The sequence below is a fragment of the Myripristis murdjan genome, chromosome 19 (genome assembly GCF_902150065.1).
Source record: "Myripristis murdjan chromosome 19, fMyrMur1.1, whole genome shotgun sequence".
In the NCBI taxonomy this organism is placed as follows: domain Eukaryota; kingdom Metazoa; phylum Chordata; class Actinopteri; order Holocentriformes; family Holocentridae; genus Myripristis; species Myripristis murdjan.
The window spans coordinates 24017973-24038273 of NC_043998.1; the positions used below are offsets into that span (position 1 = coordinate 24017973).

The 20301-nt window shown below is 41.1% G+C and overlaps 2 protein-coding genes across 3 annotated transcripts in view; both read right to left on the bottom strand.

The window, feature by feature from the left end:
• The window catches only part of p4ha1a (prolyl 4-hydroxylase, alpha polypeptide I a), a 28218-nt gene extending 25356 nt beyond the window's left edge, over nucleotides 1-2862 (bottom strand). For both annotated transcript variants that reach the window (XM_030077666.1, XM_030077665.1), the window contains exon 1: nucleotides 2753-2862. The gene's annotated coding sequence lies outside the window, so the exon portion shown is untranslated. The remainder of the gene's footprint in view (nucleotides 1-2752) is intronic.
• A 3083-nt stretch (nucleotides 2863-5945) lies between these two features.
• The window catches only part of rab40b (RAB40B, member RAS oncogene family), a 36069-nt gene continuing 21713 nt past the window's right edge, over nucleotides 5946-20301 (bottom strand). The window contains exons 2-6 of the mRNA XM_030077921.1: nucleotides 19804-19864; nucleotides 14898-14958; nucleotides 10754-10831; nucleotides 9017-9239; nucleotides 5946-7697 (exon numbers count right to left, since the gene is read on the bottom strand). Coding sequence (XP_029933781.1) covers nucleotides 7402-7697; nucleotides 9017-9239; nucleotides 10754-10831; nucleotides 14898-14958; nucleotides 19804-19864 — 719 coding nt within the window. The 3' untranslated portion in view covers nucleotides 5946-7401. The remainder of the gene's footprint in view (nucleotides 7698-9016; nucleotides 9240-10753; nucleotides 10832-14897; nucleotides 14959-19803; nucleotides 19865-20301) is intronic.

A 20301-nucleotide genomic window follows, 5' to 3' on the forward strand; every position in this document is an offset into this window, starting at 1 on the left:
CCTCAACACCAGCACAGATCAACTTAACGGAAAATTTTAAAGTTTATCTCCCTTCTGAATAAACATCCCGTGTAGAAGACATGGCGATGAGTGCGATTTAAAAACCTGGCTGCCGCGTTTCAGCTCCACGAGCCTCCATCAGGGTGCCAAGAGGTCAAGAGGTCAATTTACTTTTTAAAGATTCAGACACAACAAACTCTGGAATTCTGATTCTCATCTGGTAAAATTATCATCCTCCCTAATCACTCCTACAGAAAACGTTTGATATTTGAGAATATATTTGCACTTTTCTTTCATTTAATCTTACACTTTCCCATCTAATGTAATGTTGCATTTATAATTTCATATTTTTAATTTAGGTGAAAGGCCTCACCAACCCTTCAGCTTTCTGCCTCTCCCTGCAGTTTACTTCTTATTTTCTTCATGTTTGCTGTTTTTACTTGTGCAAAACAAATAAAAAAGAAAGTTATAAGACGAGGATAAATATCGCTGGAATTTCAAATGGTTAAACATTGTAAAAGCATTTTTACTGGATCACAAACCCTCCACTGACTCTACAAGGATTGCATCAGACTGTAAACTAGTCTACGTGCTATTTTATGCAGGGAAAAATCTCCGCACACACTCCTACACATCATCAATCTATGATTCTCGATGCATTCCAGGCATTATAGTCTGATGACGCGTTGCAGCGAACTCTTCGTGAACCCGCTTTCCCTCAACTTGATCTTCGTCTATTTCTCCCTCAGTCAGGAAACTCTTTGGTTTCCCACAATGCCTTTTTACAAGGTGTGTGCAGCCACACTTGTATTTTTCAATGACTCATCCTGACTTTCCTGGAAAACCCTGCAACCCTCAAAGACTGCACGGGGCTTTCATGGCCCAAACTGACACTGAAGGTTTATTTTCATGCACAAAATGTACAAGTATTCAGTCTCTGCATGTGATTTTTATGCTTTGGGAAAGTAGGAGAAGGAAAACTTGCTGCAAACACATTTTGTATTGCTTTTGAAGTTTTTTGTTGTTTCGTTTTTGCTGGAAGTTTTTTTTAGCTCATCATGGGAGACCGAAACTGTCCACCAAACTGCAGGGTGATAAAAATCTTAGGACACACACAGTCTGGAGAAACTCTGCAATACACTTTTCACTCCCAAAAACACAAACATGACAGCACAAGCGCAGGAAAGAATGCAAAGAAAGTCGCCCTGCGTGTCGGCTGTATTCCAGCCTGTGTGTGTGTCTGTGAAGCTGCGTGGCGTCCGAGGTGTGTGATATTTAAGTAAAGAGCAACGTCGGCCCTGATGCGTCTTGATGATGCGAGCTTCAGGAATGCAGCGACGCCGCAGAGATGGACGAGCTGAGCTGCGGTTTGCCTAAAGACAAAAAAGTCAAAGTGGATGGAAGGCAACTTGTCCTGACATAACCCTCTGACTGCTATAGGAATGTGTGAGCCAAGGGGCGAAGAGCTGCCACGTCCCACCAGAGTGTGTGTGTGTGTGTGTGTGTGTGTGTCAGGATGAGTGGGGGACAATTGGAGACCCCCCCTCTCCCACAACATCTACTCAGTCTCAACTGAAACGGTTTACAATGTATTGTTAACCCTTTGAAACACTCAAGCCTTTATTTTGAAATTTCAGGTTTGAACAAAATTACCTTTTTTTGTGTGTAAATTTTTTTCTTTCATATTTTTAAAGGACAATTTATGGTAAATTTCTCATAATTTAATTTTAAATATGTAATAGCTTTTTGTAATTTTTTTTTTTACTAATTTTAAGGTGATGTTTTACAATCTTTTTATAATTTTTATGTGTGCAAATTTTGGAGCAGTTTTTATTTATTTACTATTAATTTTTCGCTACTGTTTTGATTATTGCCTAGTGACTTCCTTGTATTTTTTTTTTAGATTTTTCTTTTTTGTTGTTGTTTTTTGAGGAGGGGATTTTGTAGCAATTTTATAATCATTTTCTTGTGTTTTATATTTCTGTGGGTTTTTTTCTTTTTTATTTAATTTGGAGGGGCGTCATTTTCAGAAAATTTAATAGTCATTGTCTTATGTTTTTTTCTTACAATTTTAAGGGTAAAGCTGAAGGTTTTAAAGGATTAGGAGAGAAACACGAGCATAAAAACAGAGACTTGCAAACTGCTGCATGTTTGCCACCAGTCAGGATCCGCAACTCCTGATCCGCCAAGAACTGCTGCAGTATCTAAACATTACAGCACTGCACATGCATCACATTATATTATATAACATGACAACTTGTTCGGGGGCAGTTTGAGCCGCACACGGACCCGTTTTAAGACGTGAAAGTCGCTCAAACTGGCTCAAAGTTGGGGCCTAAGCGAGCTGCTTGAGCGAAGCGGAGGCAGACGCGCCGCTGTCCGACTTTCCAGCGGCTCCCGTTCAAATGTCAACTTCCAGTTTGGCCAAGAAGCGGCAACAGGGGGGCGAATACAGGCGACAACGACAGAAAATAGGGAATAAATCACAAGTTCTGTTTGATTTTGAGCTGAAACGACACGCAGCGGGGCTGATATCCGGCTGAAACCCGCCTGGCTGGTCGCGGCGCTGCGGTCTCCCCCCGGAGCCCAGCGAGGGGCAGCGCGCCGCGGACTGCCTGACCGGAACAGCCGAGGACATTTCTACATGGACCCGCGTCCGCCGGCGGCTCCGGTCGGTTTAGCCCTCATTTCCTAAAGTCTCAACCAAACAGGCAGGCAGTAAGATACGACACAGGGATTTGTTTTGTTTTACCGTGTTGTTCCTCACGGTGAAGGGGGAGAAACCGCAGCTCCCACGTCGTTTACGCACAGTCCCCCGATTCCCAGCTCCGCCAGCGTCAAGCTGACCCATATACACCACGGGACATCCGGTTCACACCTTCAAAATAAAAAGAAATGGTTCCTTTTTGGCGTAATACAGGGTTGCCAGATCTGTGAGACAAAAGCAGCCAAACAGCATCTCAAAACCAGCCCAAAACCCGCCCAACCTGGTATAAAAAGGGCCCAAAAATCAGCCCAATACCAGAACTCAAAATATGCCTATAAAAATCCATATATGTTGCTTTTAAAGTCCAACAGCATTGCTATAATTGCAAAATGCACTATAATATCTATAAAATAACATCATAAACATTAAAGGCAATTTCCCAGGCAAAGGCAATTGAAAATCATTTCAGCTCACCTGTTAAACTGCTGGCTGTCTCCAACATAAAAAAAGAACGGGAAAAAACTCCATGAACTTGAACTATTTACAGCGCTGTCCAGTTTCTTTTTAGACATGTTGAGATCCCTCGCCCCGGTCCCTGTCATACAGAACTGTATTGAACAAGGCCACAGTTATGCTACAGGTCTGCCCAAGCCCAACCCGCGGACCAAATTTGTTACCCGCGGCAACACTTAAAAAGTAGCCCAATTTGGCGGAAAAAATGCGGACTTGGCAACCCTGGCGTAATACAAAATACTAGAGCCCACGGACGGGCTTTTATTTTGAAATCCACCATTTAACCCTCTGAATGACCTTTTTTTTTTTTTTTTTTGTAAACAAATATTTAACTTTGGCCCATGAAGACGCATTTTTGGCTGGAAAATGCAGACTCTTAGCTTAAAAAAATAGACTATAAAAAAACAATTTATATTTTAAAGTCCAGATTGGCTCGGCATTTTTTTAGACAAGCATCTGCATCCTCCAACAACAACAAACATTTGTCTAAACAGAAGTGCGAATCACCAGAGGCCCCATGATACAATATTATACTTAAGTTACAATACGATTTTATCCCAATTTTAAATATTTTGCAATATACTATTGTGATAACATGTATAGCGATTTTTTTTTGTTCAACTGCAAATTCTGTCCCCAGGGGAAAACTTTGTCAACATTTTGTTTTATATAATAAAATAAAGTTTTCACTCGGTTTATCTCACTTTCTGTTGCAGCAAAATGGAACAGCCTGACCAGCTCTGTCAGAAAAGTTGCGTCGTAAATTTTGCATCGATCCTCGGTGATACAATATCGATACTTAGCGTCCGTGTATCGATACAATATCCACACACAAAATACCATGATACTATGCTGATTTTCTTCACTGTAGCACTAGGGTTCACTATACAATAAGAGTCTGCACTAAGTGAAACTGCAAGTGTTTTCTGTCCAGATGGGTTATGTTTGGTTTACTGCTGATGTTTTATTGGTGTTGTAAAATACTTCAACCTTTATTTATAGTCGAGAAATCATTGGGGAACGAGCCTCTTTGAACAACAACCAAGACATATACTAATAGAGATGGTCCTTGAACAGAAAGTGTGCCGCTGCACAAAAAAACAAAACAAAACAAACAAACAAAAAAAAACAACCAAACATAAATACATAAAAATTTGAATATGTAAAGCAAGTAGAGGGCCCAACTATGAAACATCGCTTTGGGCCCCAAAAACAGCCCTGATCACAGGTAATAAATGTCCAGGTAGAGTGATAGACAGAGTCCAGAAGTTTAAAAGAGGAAGAAGATGTGTGTCTATGAAAACTGCCTCAACAACCCTTTTTCTCTAAAATAAAAAATAAAAAAATATATATTTTATTCCTGTATAAATAGCCAAACATGTGCCTGAATCAGCATCCAGAGTTATACATGTGAAATCTGAACAAGTTTTTTTTTTTTTTTTTTTTTTTTTTTTAATCAATGAGGATATCCCACATTTTAAGTTGCAAGTGTAAAAAGCTCAGGGCTTAGTGTAGTATTGATGTACAACATAAAACACTCACTCACAATAAATGACCAATGTCAGACCTTTATTTTGACAATGTGACTGAATGGAGTCACATCCTGCTCTGTGTCACTTGAAACAGCTGATTGTTCCCCTGAGAGCCTCTTTAAGGCTGCAGAAACACAGCAACTACACCACTTCCTATGTGTGGAAAACACCTGATTTTCAAAGTAAAAGGCATCACAAATAAATGTTTGAGTGAACGTAACATTTATTAACATGTTGAATTTACTCATTTAGATGATGTTATGTGAACCTCTGTGGTGAGTAAAGAAGTTTACTCAGCGTAATGAGTCTAATTTCTGAAAAGAGCACATCTCAGTTCGGAGCTGAGGTTAGGTACATCTTCAACACGTTCCAGGAGTTGTTTTGTAATTTACTTTTTGTTGTTGTTGTTGTTGTTGTTGTGCTCACAGGTCCTCAAAGTGCCTTGCCTGCTTCTGGTTCAGTCTGTGGTTTCATTATTAAATTACTTATTTTCTAAATTATTTGTTGAAGTTTTTTGTTTGAGGTGTAGAAGACGGACCAAAACTCACTTAAAGGGGCCTGAAAACAAAGGTGAGAAATCAGTGCACAGATTATTTAATTATGGAAAACTATGCAAATCTCTGCTCACTTCTGTCCCAGCTGCAGTGAATCTATACAAATCAGGCCTGTAGTTTTAAACGTGGGGTTCAGGGACCCCCGGGGGTCTGTGAGGGGCTTGCAGGAAGCTCCAAGCAGAATGAGAAACTGTTTAATTTCATTATAATTCAATAAACTAGAAATTGTTACAATACAAAAAAATATGCATGGTACTTTTAACATTTTTTTTTAAGCTCACCACTTTGAATTTATGACCACTGAGAAATTTCATTCTTAAAATCAAATATGTATTTTTATATGAGTGTCTTTCTGGCAAAATCAGTTCATGTGGGGGTCCACAGCTTAGTGAAAGTCATTCTGGGGGCCAAAATATTCACCTAAAGGCTTGAAACCCCCCCGCTGTGGCAGATACAGCCAGTCTAATTTTAACCTCTGATTATATCGCCCCCATCAGGCCAATCAGTGTATTTTTTTTTTTTTTTAGTGCTGGAACATGAAGACGGATCCTTCCTCCATGTTTCGTCAGTGTCTGAGGGATCACATGTGGGACCTTTAACACACAACAACACACACACACACACACACCACAGCAACACCCTGATGTTAAAATTTATTGGAAATCCTTATTAAACATTGACAAACAGTGCAAAACAGACCGTTCCGTTCAGCGACATCCTCTGTCTGTTTCGGGTTAAGTCTTTGGTGGAGGTGTCACTCATATCCTCGGGGGGAAAAATAACATCACTGTACATTGAAAAACAGATACAAACCCGACTGAGTAACCATTGAATCGTATCAAACAGCAATATTTACAACACATGGTACAAATATCATACACAAATTGAAACTGCGGCTGTTGGTCGTGAAAATCCGGGTGGTTTTCGACGCGGAGGCTGCAATAACTGTACATTTCATCTGAAAGACAGAAAGGATCTCGAAAGTGTGTTCATGCATTTTGGGTAGCTTGTGCAAAAATAAAGTGTGCAAAGTGCGTGAAAATGTGTGTATGTGTGTGTGTGTGTGTGTGTATAGGTGTGTATGTGTCAGTGTGAATGCTGCACACACCCACATACATACTGCATGTGTGTTTTTATACAAAACATCCTGAGGCAAAGGCTGCACAACTGAGGGGAAACAACAAATCGCCCGTACAGGGGTTTTAAAGGAAAAATCCAGCCTGTTATTATCAGTTATAATTTACTGCCCTACGTTTCCCAGAATGCTTTGCAACCACCACCAGAGGAGGGGCGTGAACTTGTCGTTGTCAATCAAAAGTGGGCGTGTGGACATATAAATAGCTTGAAAGTGCGATCAGTCAGCTGTGGGCTTTAAGATCTATCACTGCGCTCACGGCCCTGACTCAAAACCCAACTTGTCTTGTCGCTGCAGTGCATTCTGGTATATTGAGGCTGCAGCAGTGCATTCTGGTCCATGTGCTGCTCCTGCGTGGTTGTTGAACGTCGGTGCAAATTGGCAGCTCTGGAAAAGAAGCTCCTCGCTCTTTGATGGTGAGGGGACCGGCACCGAAACCTGACGTTTTAGATCCTGAGATATTTTCCAGATCTATCAAAGTGAAACTGGAGCTGCTGGGAACACGTGGATGCGACGTCGCCTCGTCTGCGACGGCACGGTTAGGGTCAGAAGCAAGAAAAACACACCACCTGGCGACAAGATGAAGCTGCAGAACGGTATGATACATCAGCAGAGGAGCCGAAGGAGTTCTAGGGTGGATTTTTCCTTTAAAGATCGCAAACACTTTCCGTCCCGACACCGAACTCATCCTCACAACGCGTTCTCCTGAGGCAGAGAACCTCGGCGTTGATTCCTGCCTGTTACATCAAACCCACGTACTTTATCAAACCTGTCCCTCCAGTTGTAACGACGACAACTGAGGCCTTGCAGAACCGCAGAAAACACAAACCAGCGTCACCACTTTAGCTCCTGTCTGGGGTCAAAAACACAAACTGATCGGAGACTCCTCCTGCGTCCCGTCGACGGAGGATATTTGCACACACGACGTTCACTGTACAGCGCTCCTGCTCCTGCAGCCAGTCAGGATATCTTACAGCTGTTTCGTGCACAGCTCTGCGCCGAGGGGCTGAGGGGCGGCGGCCGGATCAGTTTGGGCTTTTTCAGCAGCGTCCCTCCGGTCCTCTTGGTGGCGCCGTGGGTCGCGTTGGCGGTGACCGAGTAGGAGCGTCCGTGCATCATGCGGGCGTTGAGGCCGTTGGCCATGGAGAAGGACTTGAGGTGGGACTTGAGCGCCAGCGGCAGAGGGAGCTTGTCCACCAGGTGGACGGGGGTGCAGGAGACGATGGAGCGGCAGCACAGATCCTGCAGGCTCAGAACTGCAGGACAGACAGAGGACAGAGCCAATATAACATCAATCTGAACTCCTAAAAATCTAAAATCTAAAAAACTTGGACAAACAGAAAAAGATTAACGGCTGCTCTGACTGATCAAACAGTGCATACGAGGGCGACCCTGGTTTTCCAAATAGCAGGAATCACTAAAAAACCCATTAAAACCCATTAAAATCATTAAAAAACCCAACATGTTTCAACCAGTGAAGGTCTTTGTCAGAGTTTTAGAAAAGATCCAACTAATCAACTTTATTCTAAAATGAGAAATCCACCGTTTTTGCTCCTGCAGTCTCAGCGTCAGCACTTTGCCCTGAAACACTTTGCTCAATCAAAAGTCGTCACTTATGGGCGATTCCCTGGAGGCTTGGTGGCCCATCAGAGCAAATTCTGACTTTGGATGATATTAGATCATTTTTAAAAAGGAAAAAAAAAAAACACTTTTGTATCATCTTTTGTTTTGTATCATTAACTTTTGTATCATTTATTTTGCTCAAATATAATCATAATCATATTTTGAAACCATCAAGCTCACGAGTTCATTTGCCACAGCTGTATGGATGTCTTGGGAGAGCAATTTAATTCATTTAAAATGCCCCAATTAGTACATTTAGATGATATTCCACAAGAAGTTGTGACTTATAGTGACTGTGCAGCAGCTACATGCAAGTGGAAATCCACCATGAAATTAAAGAACACACATATTCAATGTTTTTTTTAACCTATTCATAATCAAATATTAAGTAAATGTTATTCTTACTCCAAGCCATGCAGTTCTCTATCAGCGCCTAAACAAAAGCAGCAATTACAGCAATTACAGGGACAGCTTTCACTTTTAATGAGTGGTTACACAGTTGTCTCTTTATGCATTGATATATATAATTGATATTTAGATTGACTGCTATGCAATCATGTCTGAGTCAGCTGAGTATTACCACATCACCACTTTAAATAAGCAAAATCAGCCTGTAGTCTTTACACATACTGAAAAATTAACTTCATGTGATGATTTCTGTATTATTTTCCCTCTTTCCTCCTGCCTGAGGAAGGACAATGCACCAAAATGCTGCATAAATAAAATATTGTGGTGGAGATGGACATGTATTTGCAAATTTCCATTTACTTTATTATTATTTTCCACCCTAAAAATGCCTGTAGCCTGTATGATAATGTTTAGGAGCTGAACTCTCCACAAGGGGGCAGCATCATCAAAAGAGACACAGGTGGGGATTTGTTTATGTGGCAACACGCCCCTCACAAATAGCACACACTGTATAAAATGTACACACACTCAGACACACACACACCTTTGTTGGGCCTCCAGAGGCGCTCCATGCCGTGCCTCATCAGGACGATGCGGGCCAGCTCGGTGAACGACTCGGTGATGTTGAAGTTGCACAGCGGGCTCACCTCGAAGAAGGTGACGCCCAGCCGCTCGGCGTACACCTGCGCCTGCTCCGTGGTCACCTGCCGCTTGTAGGCCAGGTGGAGCCGGTTCCCCACCAGGATCTTCGGCACCCCCGGGGCATGCTGGGTAAACGGGAGGATATGGGTAAGCTGGGTTGTGAAAACAAACGCCTGGCAGTGTTAGAGCCTCACACAGGAAACAGCTGCTGCAGCATCACGAACATCCAGCATCCACCCTGTCAACGTTATGTGACTGTCCAACATTTATTTTTATATATGAATCACAGCTGAAACGATTAGACAGCTGACAGAAATTAATTGATAACTCTAAAGTTTGCCTTCTTTTCTCTGTTCATTAATATTTTTTGGGCTCTGATAACTGGTGTTAGACATTTAACAGTTTTAGTTTATATATGAAATGATAAATTAATTAACCAAAGCAGTAACTGATTGATTAATCGACCGTGAAAATAATTTGAGTATTTGAGTATTTATTTATTTTGATAAAGAAATCAGGGGACAGTACATATTAATAGGCACTTTCGTGTAAATATGTAGGATTGTAGCGAGCAGCTAATTTCCATCCTTTGTCCCTGGGCAGGTTGATGTTATCATTGTAATCAATAAAACAAAAATACACTACCAGTAAATGGTGCGAGGTACAATAACAATAAGAATAAAGAATACAGTACATAACATAACATAGACAAACAATAACTCATGACAGACCAAAAATAGGGTGTACATTAGATGTTAAAGTGCTCATCATCAGTAACAGAAATTGAATGGCTGTAATAAAACCCTGAGATCCCTGAGAATGGTGGAAAAAATCCAACATTTTGAGGGCATTTGCAGCCTGAAAATTCATCCTGACTCAACGCTGCTGCTGGTTAGAGTTGCTCTCAGAGTCGCAGTCCTGTTTCACAGCCGTATTGTTTGGAGTGGATGTGTGGGCTGCTGTTGTGAATGTGGCTTACTCATTCAGACAGAGAGGCCTTACATCACTGACTGACGGATGCCAAGATGAAACATGAAGTATGGTAAATAAATGTGAGGCTGAAGTGAAATAATCACTTCAGACCTGCAAGTTAAACAGATTCTTAAAGGAACGCTCCAACATTTTGGGGCAAAATAGCCTTTCCTCGACTTACCCAGACCGAGACAAGATATTCAATATCATTTTCAAGTCAAACTTCAAGTCTTTATGCTAAGCTAACAAAAAATGCTACCCATAGGAGCTGAACCACTGGATGTACAGAGGTGAAAATGGTATCTAACATCTTGTCTCAGTTTGGGGAAGTTGGAAAAAAAAGAGTATTTTTCCCAAAACGCTGAAGTATTCCTTTAAGGGATTAAGAGAAACCGCATTAACACAGCTGGATTTCTGCTGGAGAAACCTGATCACTGTACCGTGCAAACACTTACTCATCTTTCTGAGCAGCTTTTTTTTTTTTTTATGTTTGTGCTTTTCTTTTCTTTTCTTTTTTTTTTTTTATCTTGATTTATTAACTGGCCGGTGTGTGGACGTCTTGTCTCAGTCCGGGTGTCAGAAAAAGGCTATTTTGCCTAAAACGTTGAAGTATTCCTTTAAGACTCTGTGTATTTCCCCCACAGGTTAGGTGTAGTTCATCACTGACCTCATCGATCTCTTTGATCCACCTGTCGATGCCGTCGAAGGACCAGCGGTTGGTGATGTCGTAGACTAGAATAACGCCCTGAGAGCGAGAAACGACAACAAAGAGAAGAGAAAGGACGGGAGGAAGAGACGGGGTTAGACTTTCACATCTGAACGAACAAAAATAATCCCTGTCAATCATCACCTCAGTGCCACTAGCAGTGTGTGTTGGTGTGTGTGTTGGTGTGTTGGACAGGGAGGTGCCAACAGGCCAGTATTTTTTTCCTAGGATGGTGATATTACATTTTGGGTGGCCATTTCATTCGTCGTCACTGCAGGAAACAAAAATCTCTGGTGTGTAAATATCTCATGAAAGCACCGGCAGTCATCCCCACAATATAAATATTGAGATATTTGGTCAATGATATGATATTTGGCTCTGTCCATATCAACCAGCCCTTTTAATTAAATTGTGGATACCTGGCCTGGGTTTGGGCAAAAATTTAGAAATCATGCTCAGGTTTGGCTCAGGTTTTAGTGAAAAATTTTGGACCTGCTGTCTGTTCTGTGCAACTTCCTGTACAGTGCCGGAGTTTACGTGACGACACTGAAGGCAAGACGAAGGCTAACTTCAGGCTCTAAGTGTAACCTACACTGCAAAAACACAAAATATTACCAAGATTATTTGTCTTATTTCAAGTCAAAAATGTCTTATTTCTAGTCAAAATATCTCATTACACTTAAAATAAAACATGATCACCTCAGAAGTAAATTGTTTTTAGACAAATTTGCTTGTTTCATTGGCAAAATTTGCCAGTGGAAAAAGTGAAAATTCACTTGAAATAAGTGAAAATTAGCTAGAAACAAGAAACAAATTTTGCCAATGAAATAAGCAAATTTTCACTTGTTTCAAGCAAATTTTCACTTGAAACAAGAGACAGTTGTATAAAAACAAGTTACTTCTGAGGTGATCATGTCTTATTTTAAGTGTAATGAGATATTTTGACTAGAAATAAGACATTTTTGACTTGAAATAAGACAAATAATCTTGGTAAGATTTTGAGTTTTTGCAGTGTAGAGATGGAGGCCGAGCTAAATCTCAGGCTTAGGTCGGGTTCACACAAAAATGTGATCTGCACTCTATACTAAATGGGCAAAGTAATATAAAAAAAGTAATGGGTTTCAAGGGGTAAAAAGTAGCTGTTTGGCTCCGCCCACTGTGATTTAATCAGCCAATCAAATTATTTCTCCCTCCAGAGCCGCTCTGCCTCTGAGAAATATTTGCATAAGTAAAACTCCAATCTGCAGTGGAGTGAAAGTGAGAATGACTCAGTTATTTGTAGTGTAACACACACACACACACACACAGATAGAGAACAGTGACGGCGCTTCATATTGTCTGCCCACACTGCGGTCACAGTGGAAACCAGGCAACACCACTCGGTTACTGGAGAGAGCGCACACCGTGGTAATCAAATAAGGATTACACACACACACACGCCTGTGCAAATGAAATTACTCCGCGTGTCCGTCAAGCCACAATTTAGCTTTTCTCCAAACGCAGCGTGAGGCGCGTTCAAGTGACTCAGAGCTGTGGGTGTAAAATGTGTTTACACGTCCAAACACACACAGGTTAAAACAACACTCGGCCGGAAAATAGGATAACGAGCGCATTAGGTTTTCCATTTTTCACACACGCTGTCCAAATGAGTTTCCTCTGACAGCTACACATCATTTTTCAAAGTAAAAGCCACGACCTCAGGTTCATCCTAAACCTCTGAAATAAAGAGGATCTGTTCTGTTTGCATTTGGCCACCGAGGGATTAAATTACCAGGATGTGTTGTAACTTGGTTTGTTAATCCAGTTAATCCAGTTTTTCAGATGGTGCGCGTCTTATTTTGAAGTAAAACTCTTCATCTACCAAGTAGGGCTGGTAAAACAGCAAAAGAAAGAAAGAAAGAAAAAACACAAGTAAGCTCCGCCAACACACTGTACTTTTTCAGGAACACACACACACACACACACACACACACACACACACACTCAAGACTGAAGCTCAGCCTTTAGCCTCGCTGTAGCGAAGGTGTCACTGTTGCCATGGCGATATCTATTCTGCACACAGTAATGACCAGGTGAGTGATGACAGCAGCGCAACTTTATTCACAAAAATAAATAATAAACAAGCAAATAAATAAATAAATAAATAAATAAATGTGCCGGGAACAAAAGGAAGGCATGCGAGGACGTTCACGTGTGGGCTGTGTTTCTTCACACTTCCTCTCACTGTGCAGTCCTGCTGGGAAAAACAACAACCCAATAATAATAATAAAAAAAAAATATACAAAAAGAAACAACAAGCCGAACCCGACGAGCTCAAACTGAAGGAGCTGGAACAAACAGAGATGAAAGAGACGCACTCCTCAAAACATCTCCACCTCCAGGAGGCTGGGATCCTGAACCCAGACCACTCCACAGTCACACACACACACACACACACACACACACACACAAGACGTTTAAACCAGACCAGACCAGAGGAGAGGAGAAGAGACTAGCGGTGTGTGTTGAAGGCCGTGAAGAAGGAGGAAACACAAACAGCGAGGTGTTTCTTTCTATTTTATCTTTATTTTTATTTTATTTTATTTTATTTTTTTTATTATTATTATTATCGTTATTATTATTATTATTTGTATTTTTTATTTTTATTTTTTACTTGCACGGAGTTACGTACTGGAGTTGTTGCAATTACATTTCACTGCTGCTGTACCTGTACATTCATGCATGTGACGAATAAATCTCGAATCTGAATCTGAATCTGAATCTGTGTTTTCTGCAGCGTCACAACGATCAGATTCATCAGGTGGAAGTTTTGTCTGTTTTGACAGCAAAGAAATCTGAATCCACTCACTATTAATACTCTGATATAAAGATAACATGACAGACAGATAAATAGATAGATAGATAGATAGATAGATAGATAGATAAACAGATAGATAGATAGACATAGAAAGATAGAATGATAGAAAAAAAACTGACACAAACTCACCGACTGACTGACAAACTGACTGACAGACATTTATTGTGAAGGCCAGCCTTCTCTATTTTAAAAGCCTTGTTTTGATAGGTGTGTTTTTTTAGGGGTGGGACAGGAAGTGGTGTTCACCTGCCAGCACCCCCACCCTGTGCACCCCCCACCCCCCACCCCCCCACCTCTCCACCCCCGTGTCGCACACTGAGGCCTGTTTTCCACAGGAAACCGGCCCGGCCCGGCCCGGGCGGTGCTGGTGTCTGTCCTGCTGCTCACATACACACACACACACACACACACACACACACACACACAGCTCCAAAAAAAAAAAAAAAAAAAAAAAAAAAAAACATGACTCACCGGCTCTGAGGCCACGTTTCGTTTTACTGCTCACAAATAACAGCAACGATGTCACATGTCACACAAAGCAGGTAAGAACATTTTGTACACTTAAAATGCTGCAAAACAGCAAGAAGAAGCAAAATGAGATGTTCAGTGAGTCGACTACGAGCAAAGCTGTGACTTTTAGATATTAACGAGGAAATAAAGTAAGAGATATTTACATTAAGGCTGATGGAGTGACTGAACAACACCAATAACGCAATGATTACTTCAACACTTTCTACACTTTCTTCATTTGTGGTTTTCAAAACTCCCTTTCCACTCACTTCCTGCAATTTGGAATGACGGGTTTTATTTTTTGAGATATTTTTGACGTCTTATTTTTAACAACCTGAAGTTTTTAGCTCTGAAAGCACACAAGCTGCTGATTCTAACAAAGTTTTGAGTATGTCGGGTGTTTGTGCTGTAAAAGTATTAAAATACAGTACATTCAGTAATGCAGTGTGCTGCAGAAAGGGAGGAGACACTGATTGGAGATGATGAAAATTTCAATCGAGAAGTTCATGAAGACCAAAAATAAACCAAATATCTGTTGAGATGTTTTTTTTTTGTTTTTTTGTATTGGCAAGAAAAAACGGTACCTTAAAAGACAGTTTCTCACGTGGAGGAGACGGTCCTACAGGCTAAATATTTCCTCCTGTTACCTCAAAATGCCGCCTAAATGCTTAGAAACAGAATCGTCTGCTCACACACACACACCGCACACACACACACACACACACACACACACATTACCTGTGCTCCTCTTGAATAGGATCTGAATATGGTGCAGAATCGCCCCTGGCCAGACGTGTCCCTGTAATGACATGGACAGGTGTCAGAGGTCACGTATACAGAGGTCAAAGGTCACATTTAATCCCACAGCTGCTGCCATTTAAACTCACAGAGCCCTGCAGGTCTGGGGCTGCAGGTGAAACGTGTTTTTTTTTTGTTTGTTTGTTTGTTTGTTTGTTTTTTGTTTTTTGCTCAGGAAGCTCCCTCGCTGAGTGAATTGATCAGAGCTGCTCCCGTTCTCTAAATGTTCAGGAAAGAGACCGTGCCGTCCCACAATTCCTTGCAGCAGCGACCTTTAAAGCGACGTTCACGTTTCAAGGTGTTTGCTGAGTTTCGTGCTGGTTCTTGAGTCTTATAATCCTCCTAATCAAAATATGAACCACAGCACAGGAGTCTGTCTGTCGGGGAAACAGATTTCTGGCCAGATGCTGTTTTTTAATTCCTGCTGGAAACTTCAGAACGATGATTCACACGGCGGAGGATCTGTAAGCCTCACATGTTAAACCTGCAATCTGACAGGAATCTAACAATTATTTTCACACAGTCAAACACGCTGGGATTCATGAGGGTTAATCTGAGAGGACAGGAGGGGGAGGGGGAGCGGCCGCTCTTCATGTGACAGCCGTCTGGTTTCACTTTTGTGCCCGGTGGCCTTTATTCCTTTTTTTAATTCCAACCTTTTGTAATGAGGTCATATTTTTAACAATGTCCACATTTATATCGCCTGCATGAATGATAAGATAAGAAGATAAAATGAGCTTTTTGTTGTTTTTTCTTAACATTGTAGTTTTTTTTACATCAGCCGTCACACTTTCCTGAATCCTTACCAACACCTTGACCTCATGACACCACGGTCAAGGATGTCATTTTTTTTTTTTTTTGACTATTTGATCACAGACTAGCCTATGCATTTAGTCTTTATTTAAATTCAGGTTTTTTAATGCCTTTTCCACTGTTTACACAATGAAATACAACACAACACGTTACAGTAAGTCAACAAGAAACCAACTGAAATAGATAAAAAGAGGGAGATGGAAAAAACAGAGGGTACAAAGCACCTTCACCAATAACGGGTGTGAATATTTCCAGTCCTTTATGTTTCTGTCTTTATGGACATTAAGACTTTCAAAAACCTCCCTTGGTCATTATTAGTTCTTGCTTTTAATGATTCAAAAGAGGCAATGTCCGTCATCAACTTTTTTTTATTTAACTTTTTCATCATAAACAGGCTTTGTCTGACTCCAGTGGGGAAAAATAATCCTCAAAGCACCGATAAATCCTGCTAGTGAGAGTCCAAATTTCTGTTTGGACATCCCCGGTCCCATTTAGTCTCATTTAGTCTTCTGACCTTTACTTTACTTTCTGTTGCCTGTATCTTTGGCCTGACAGTGCTGCGGTCTTACAGAAGGTGAACCAACGCCGAAGCTCGCCTCCGTCCTCCCTGTGACATCTCTCCTCCCAAAACCCCTGGACGTCCAGTTTGGGAACAGAAACGCCACAGTGCCGATTTTAACCTCAGAAAAACACAACCCGGCTGGAGGAAAACCCTTCCCTGCGATGATTCAGACCTTCACGGTGACTCATGATGGTGCTCGTCCCAGCCGCTCCTCTCCTCCGGGCCGGCGTCCCTTTTCCTCTCCAAGTGGAGTCCAAACTTTTCTCTCTTGGAGCTCGGTGGTGATGTAGTGGCTATGAAACGGCCTCGCTCTCCCTGCTGGGCCGCGTGATGGATGGAGGATTCCTTCGGCGAAACCCTCGTAATGTTTTTTATGTATTTATTTAACCTTGAGTTAACCAGGGGAGGCCTCACACAGAGCCGCGCCCCGGCCAACAAGACCACGCTCTGGACTTTTCACATATAAGGAGCTCCAGATAGAAAAACGTTTATGTGTGTGTTGATCCTGTGAGTAAATATACTGTCCTCTGTCCCCCGCCCTTTTTCAGAAAACACAGCCCTGCATTCTTGCTGTTTTTTTTTTTTTTTTTTTTTTTTTTTTTTGTGAGCGTCCAGAGTGAAAAACAAGAGTGTGTTTCCAAATAACATTCTCCAGAGTTGAATACCAGAGCGATGTTTGGCTTGGCAGGCCGGGACGCTCGCTGGCTGCTCGCCCAAAAGCTTCTGACCGGGCCCCGGGACGAGGCAGCTGCCGGCCCCGAGAGTCAGCGCGCAGAAAACGCAGGGAGGATGGATCAGACTGGAGCCGACGGCGAGAGGCGGCGGCGGCTGCTGCCACGGCCGGTGCCGCGCTACGAGAGGCGGCGGCGGCGACAGCGTGAGTTTGGTGCAAAGTGTGACCCCGAAGAGAAGCTCGGCTGTTGTTACCTCACAGAGTGTCAGAGTCATGTTAGCTCAGTGTGTTCATGTGTCAGCACACACACACACACACACACACACACACACACACAGTGCAGTGCCCTCTGCATTTCTGTTCCCTAACCAAATTATTTGGGGGCCCTTGCATTTCACAATAAAAGATTTTATTTCACCCTCTAAAAAAAAAACCTCCCCTCAGTTTTTTTTATTTGGGGCAATTTTATAGTGATTTTAATGCACTACAATTTAAATATATATGGATAATGATTATGAATATAGTTTTATGTTATTTTCTTATTTTTAAATGATTTTCTGGTATTTTCTAGTCTGTCAGTTTTTGTCAATTTTCTGATTATTTTCTTGTTATTTTTCTTGTTTTTTTGTTGTTAATTTTCTTGTGTCTTCTTACTAATTTACTAATTTGTGTTGCAATTTAAGTTTAGATATATGTTTTTTTCACCATTTTTTCTGGTATTTTCTAATCAGTCTGTTTTTGTTAACTTTTTAATTATTTTATTGTATTTTTTTTTTTTTACTGTTTTACTATTTTAACTATGTTTTTGTTGATTTTTTTAGGCTATTGTCTTGTAATTTTTTACTATTTGTGTGTGTGCTAATTTCCCAGTCATTTCTTGTATCTTCTTTCTATTTTCTTGCTAATTTTCAGGTCATTTCTTGCTCATTTGACACAAGACGTCAGTCCAGCATCACTGATCTGACGTTTGACTCGTCCATTTTGATAATTATAGATACAGTTTTCTTCTATTTTTTCTTTTTTGCTCATTTTTCTTGTCTTTTTTTTGGCTGTTGTTAATTTGCTCGGCAGCGTGTCTGATCTGCTGAGCGGGCCCGCCGGCTCTGCACACGTGCACCAACACACACACACACACACACACACACCCTCTGCTAAAGAGCTAAAGCGTCTCATCCGCTTACACATCAAACAACGTTTCAGATTAATAATTTAATATTGACTCGACTAAAAGCAAAAGCGTTCTAAAAATACCTCAGTGAGGCGAGGCTCACAGCTTAGAGCCACGGATAAGAGATGTGGGGGGTGTGAGGGTGTGAGTGTGTGTGTGTGAGAGAGAGAGTGTGTGTGGGGGGCTTATGTACTGTACATGTGAGCAGCGCTTTAAGTCAGAGCTCCATATTCCCGTCCACATCCTCTCTCTATCTCTGCACTTCCTGTCTGCTGTGTGTCTTTTTTTGTTTGTTTTCTGCTATTTGGACAAATTCTGTCAGGGAAATATTCAAAGTCGAGATGTTGTTGTTTTATAGCTGCAGAATCACATCAGACAGAAAAGATCTCCATGTCTGGTGCATCATTTCATTCACATTTCCCTGGAATCCAGCAGCTCATGTTTGGGATCTTTGGAAACCTCGGGATCTCAGCTAGAATTTCAAAATAAAGTTCTGCGGGTCTGAACAAAGGAATGACAAACCCACCGACGGAGGAGCTGGAGCTGAAGACCAGCGGAGAAACACAACCAGCTGCTTCATTAATACGCATTGTTCCTTCTCAAATAAACAATACAATAAGCAAGCAAGTAAGTAAGTAAGTAAAATAAATAAACAAGTTAGTTGATTTTAAAAAAGCACTGGAAAAAATAGTGGAATATTAGCAAAAAAAAAAAAATCCTGCAAAACAAGTACAAGAAAATTACAAGAAAATTAGCAAGAAATCAATCAATCAATAAAAAAAATAAAAAAATGAAAAATAAAATAATAAAATAAAATAAAATAAAAACAGTACCCATAAAATAGCAAAATATTTTTAAAAATTACAATATATCCATATTCCTGATTATTAAAATGATATAATTAAAGGTCAGCTCAGTGATGCTGGATCAGAGTCAGATTTTTTCTTTTTAAATGTTTGTGTGAACGCAGCAAAAACAGCTAAAAAAAAAAAAAAATGCCCGCTGTCAACGTAAATCTATTAACTGCAAAAGAAAAAAGTAAAAAATTCAAGTGGCTGTAAAAATGTAGGCGTCCAGCAGAAACGAAACGCCGAAGCCGATCCGTAAACTCACTGCATTTATTTTGAAAAGTCAATATGAAACCCGAATGAAATGAAACCAATTCTTTGGAGTGAATGAAACTCTCTGGAAACGTTTCCCGGAAAATACTTGGAAAGTCAGGCACAAACATGGCCGCCGCGGCGTCACCTGTGAAAGTCTTTAAAAAATAAACAACTAAACAAACAAACAAATGAAGGGAAATGGGGCTCACATGCTTCCTGTTTACTCTGTGTCAGTGTTTCTGCTGCGTAACTTCACAGCCCGCTGCCCATCTGTGACCCAATTTCACACAATGAGCCTTTCTGCTGCTAATCAGTCGACCACGAGACGATGCGGAGGAACGATAACGAAGGAAAGGGGAAGCCGGGCGGCGGCGCTGAGAGACGAGCGCACACGTCCTATCGGCTGGAGTCACCACGCAAGTATGTGAGCGAGGGAAAAAAAAAAAAAACTACAGTGAAGCACGGAAAGGCCTGGCTAATGAGCTAATGAGTGTGTGTGTGTGTGTGTGTGTGTGTGTGTGTGGTACCAGAGCTGCAGCTTGACTCTTCGTCCGTCCAGCAGGATGGTGGTCGTCTTGTAGTCGATTCCTGAAACAAAGTGGACAAAATGACACTTTTAAATATTGAAACCCGACAAAGACAGAAAAGGAAACGAAGAGGAATTAAAAAAAAAAAAAAAAAAAAAAAACATCCAGGGCGACTCAATTGTCTGGAAATCTTAATATTTCCAAATTATTTTTCCATGTTGAAGGCAGCGATGACACAAGTAGAAGGCTTTTTAATCATTTCAGAGAATTTCATCTTGGATTTTTTTTTTTTTTTTTTTTTGTTATTTTGTATTTTACCCCGCAAAAAAACCCCAACAAACAAAAACCTCAGACCCTCCTTCTGTTTTTATCTTGGTTTCATGAGCGGAGGGTTGAGTCACAAAGACTTTTTCACACCGAACGAATGAAGCAAAATCTACAGAAATGACTCCACTTTTCTGTCCTCAATCAGGCAGAGGCAAAAATGGAGAGAAAAAA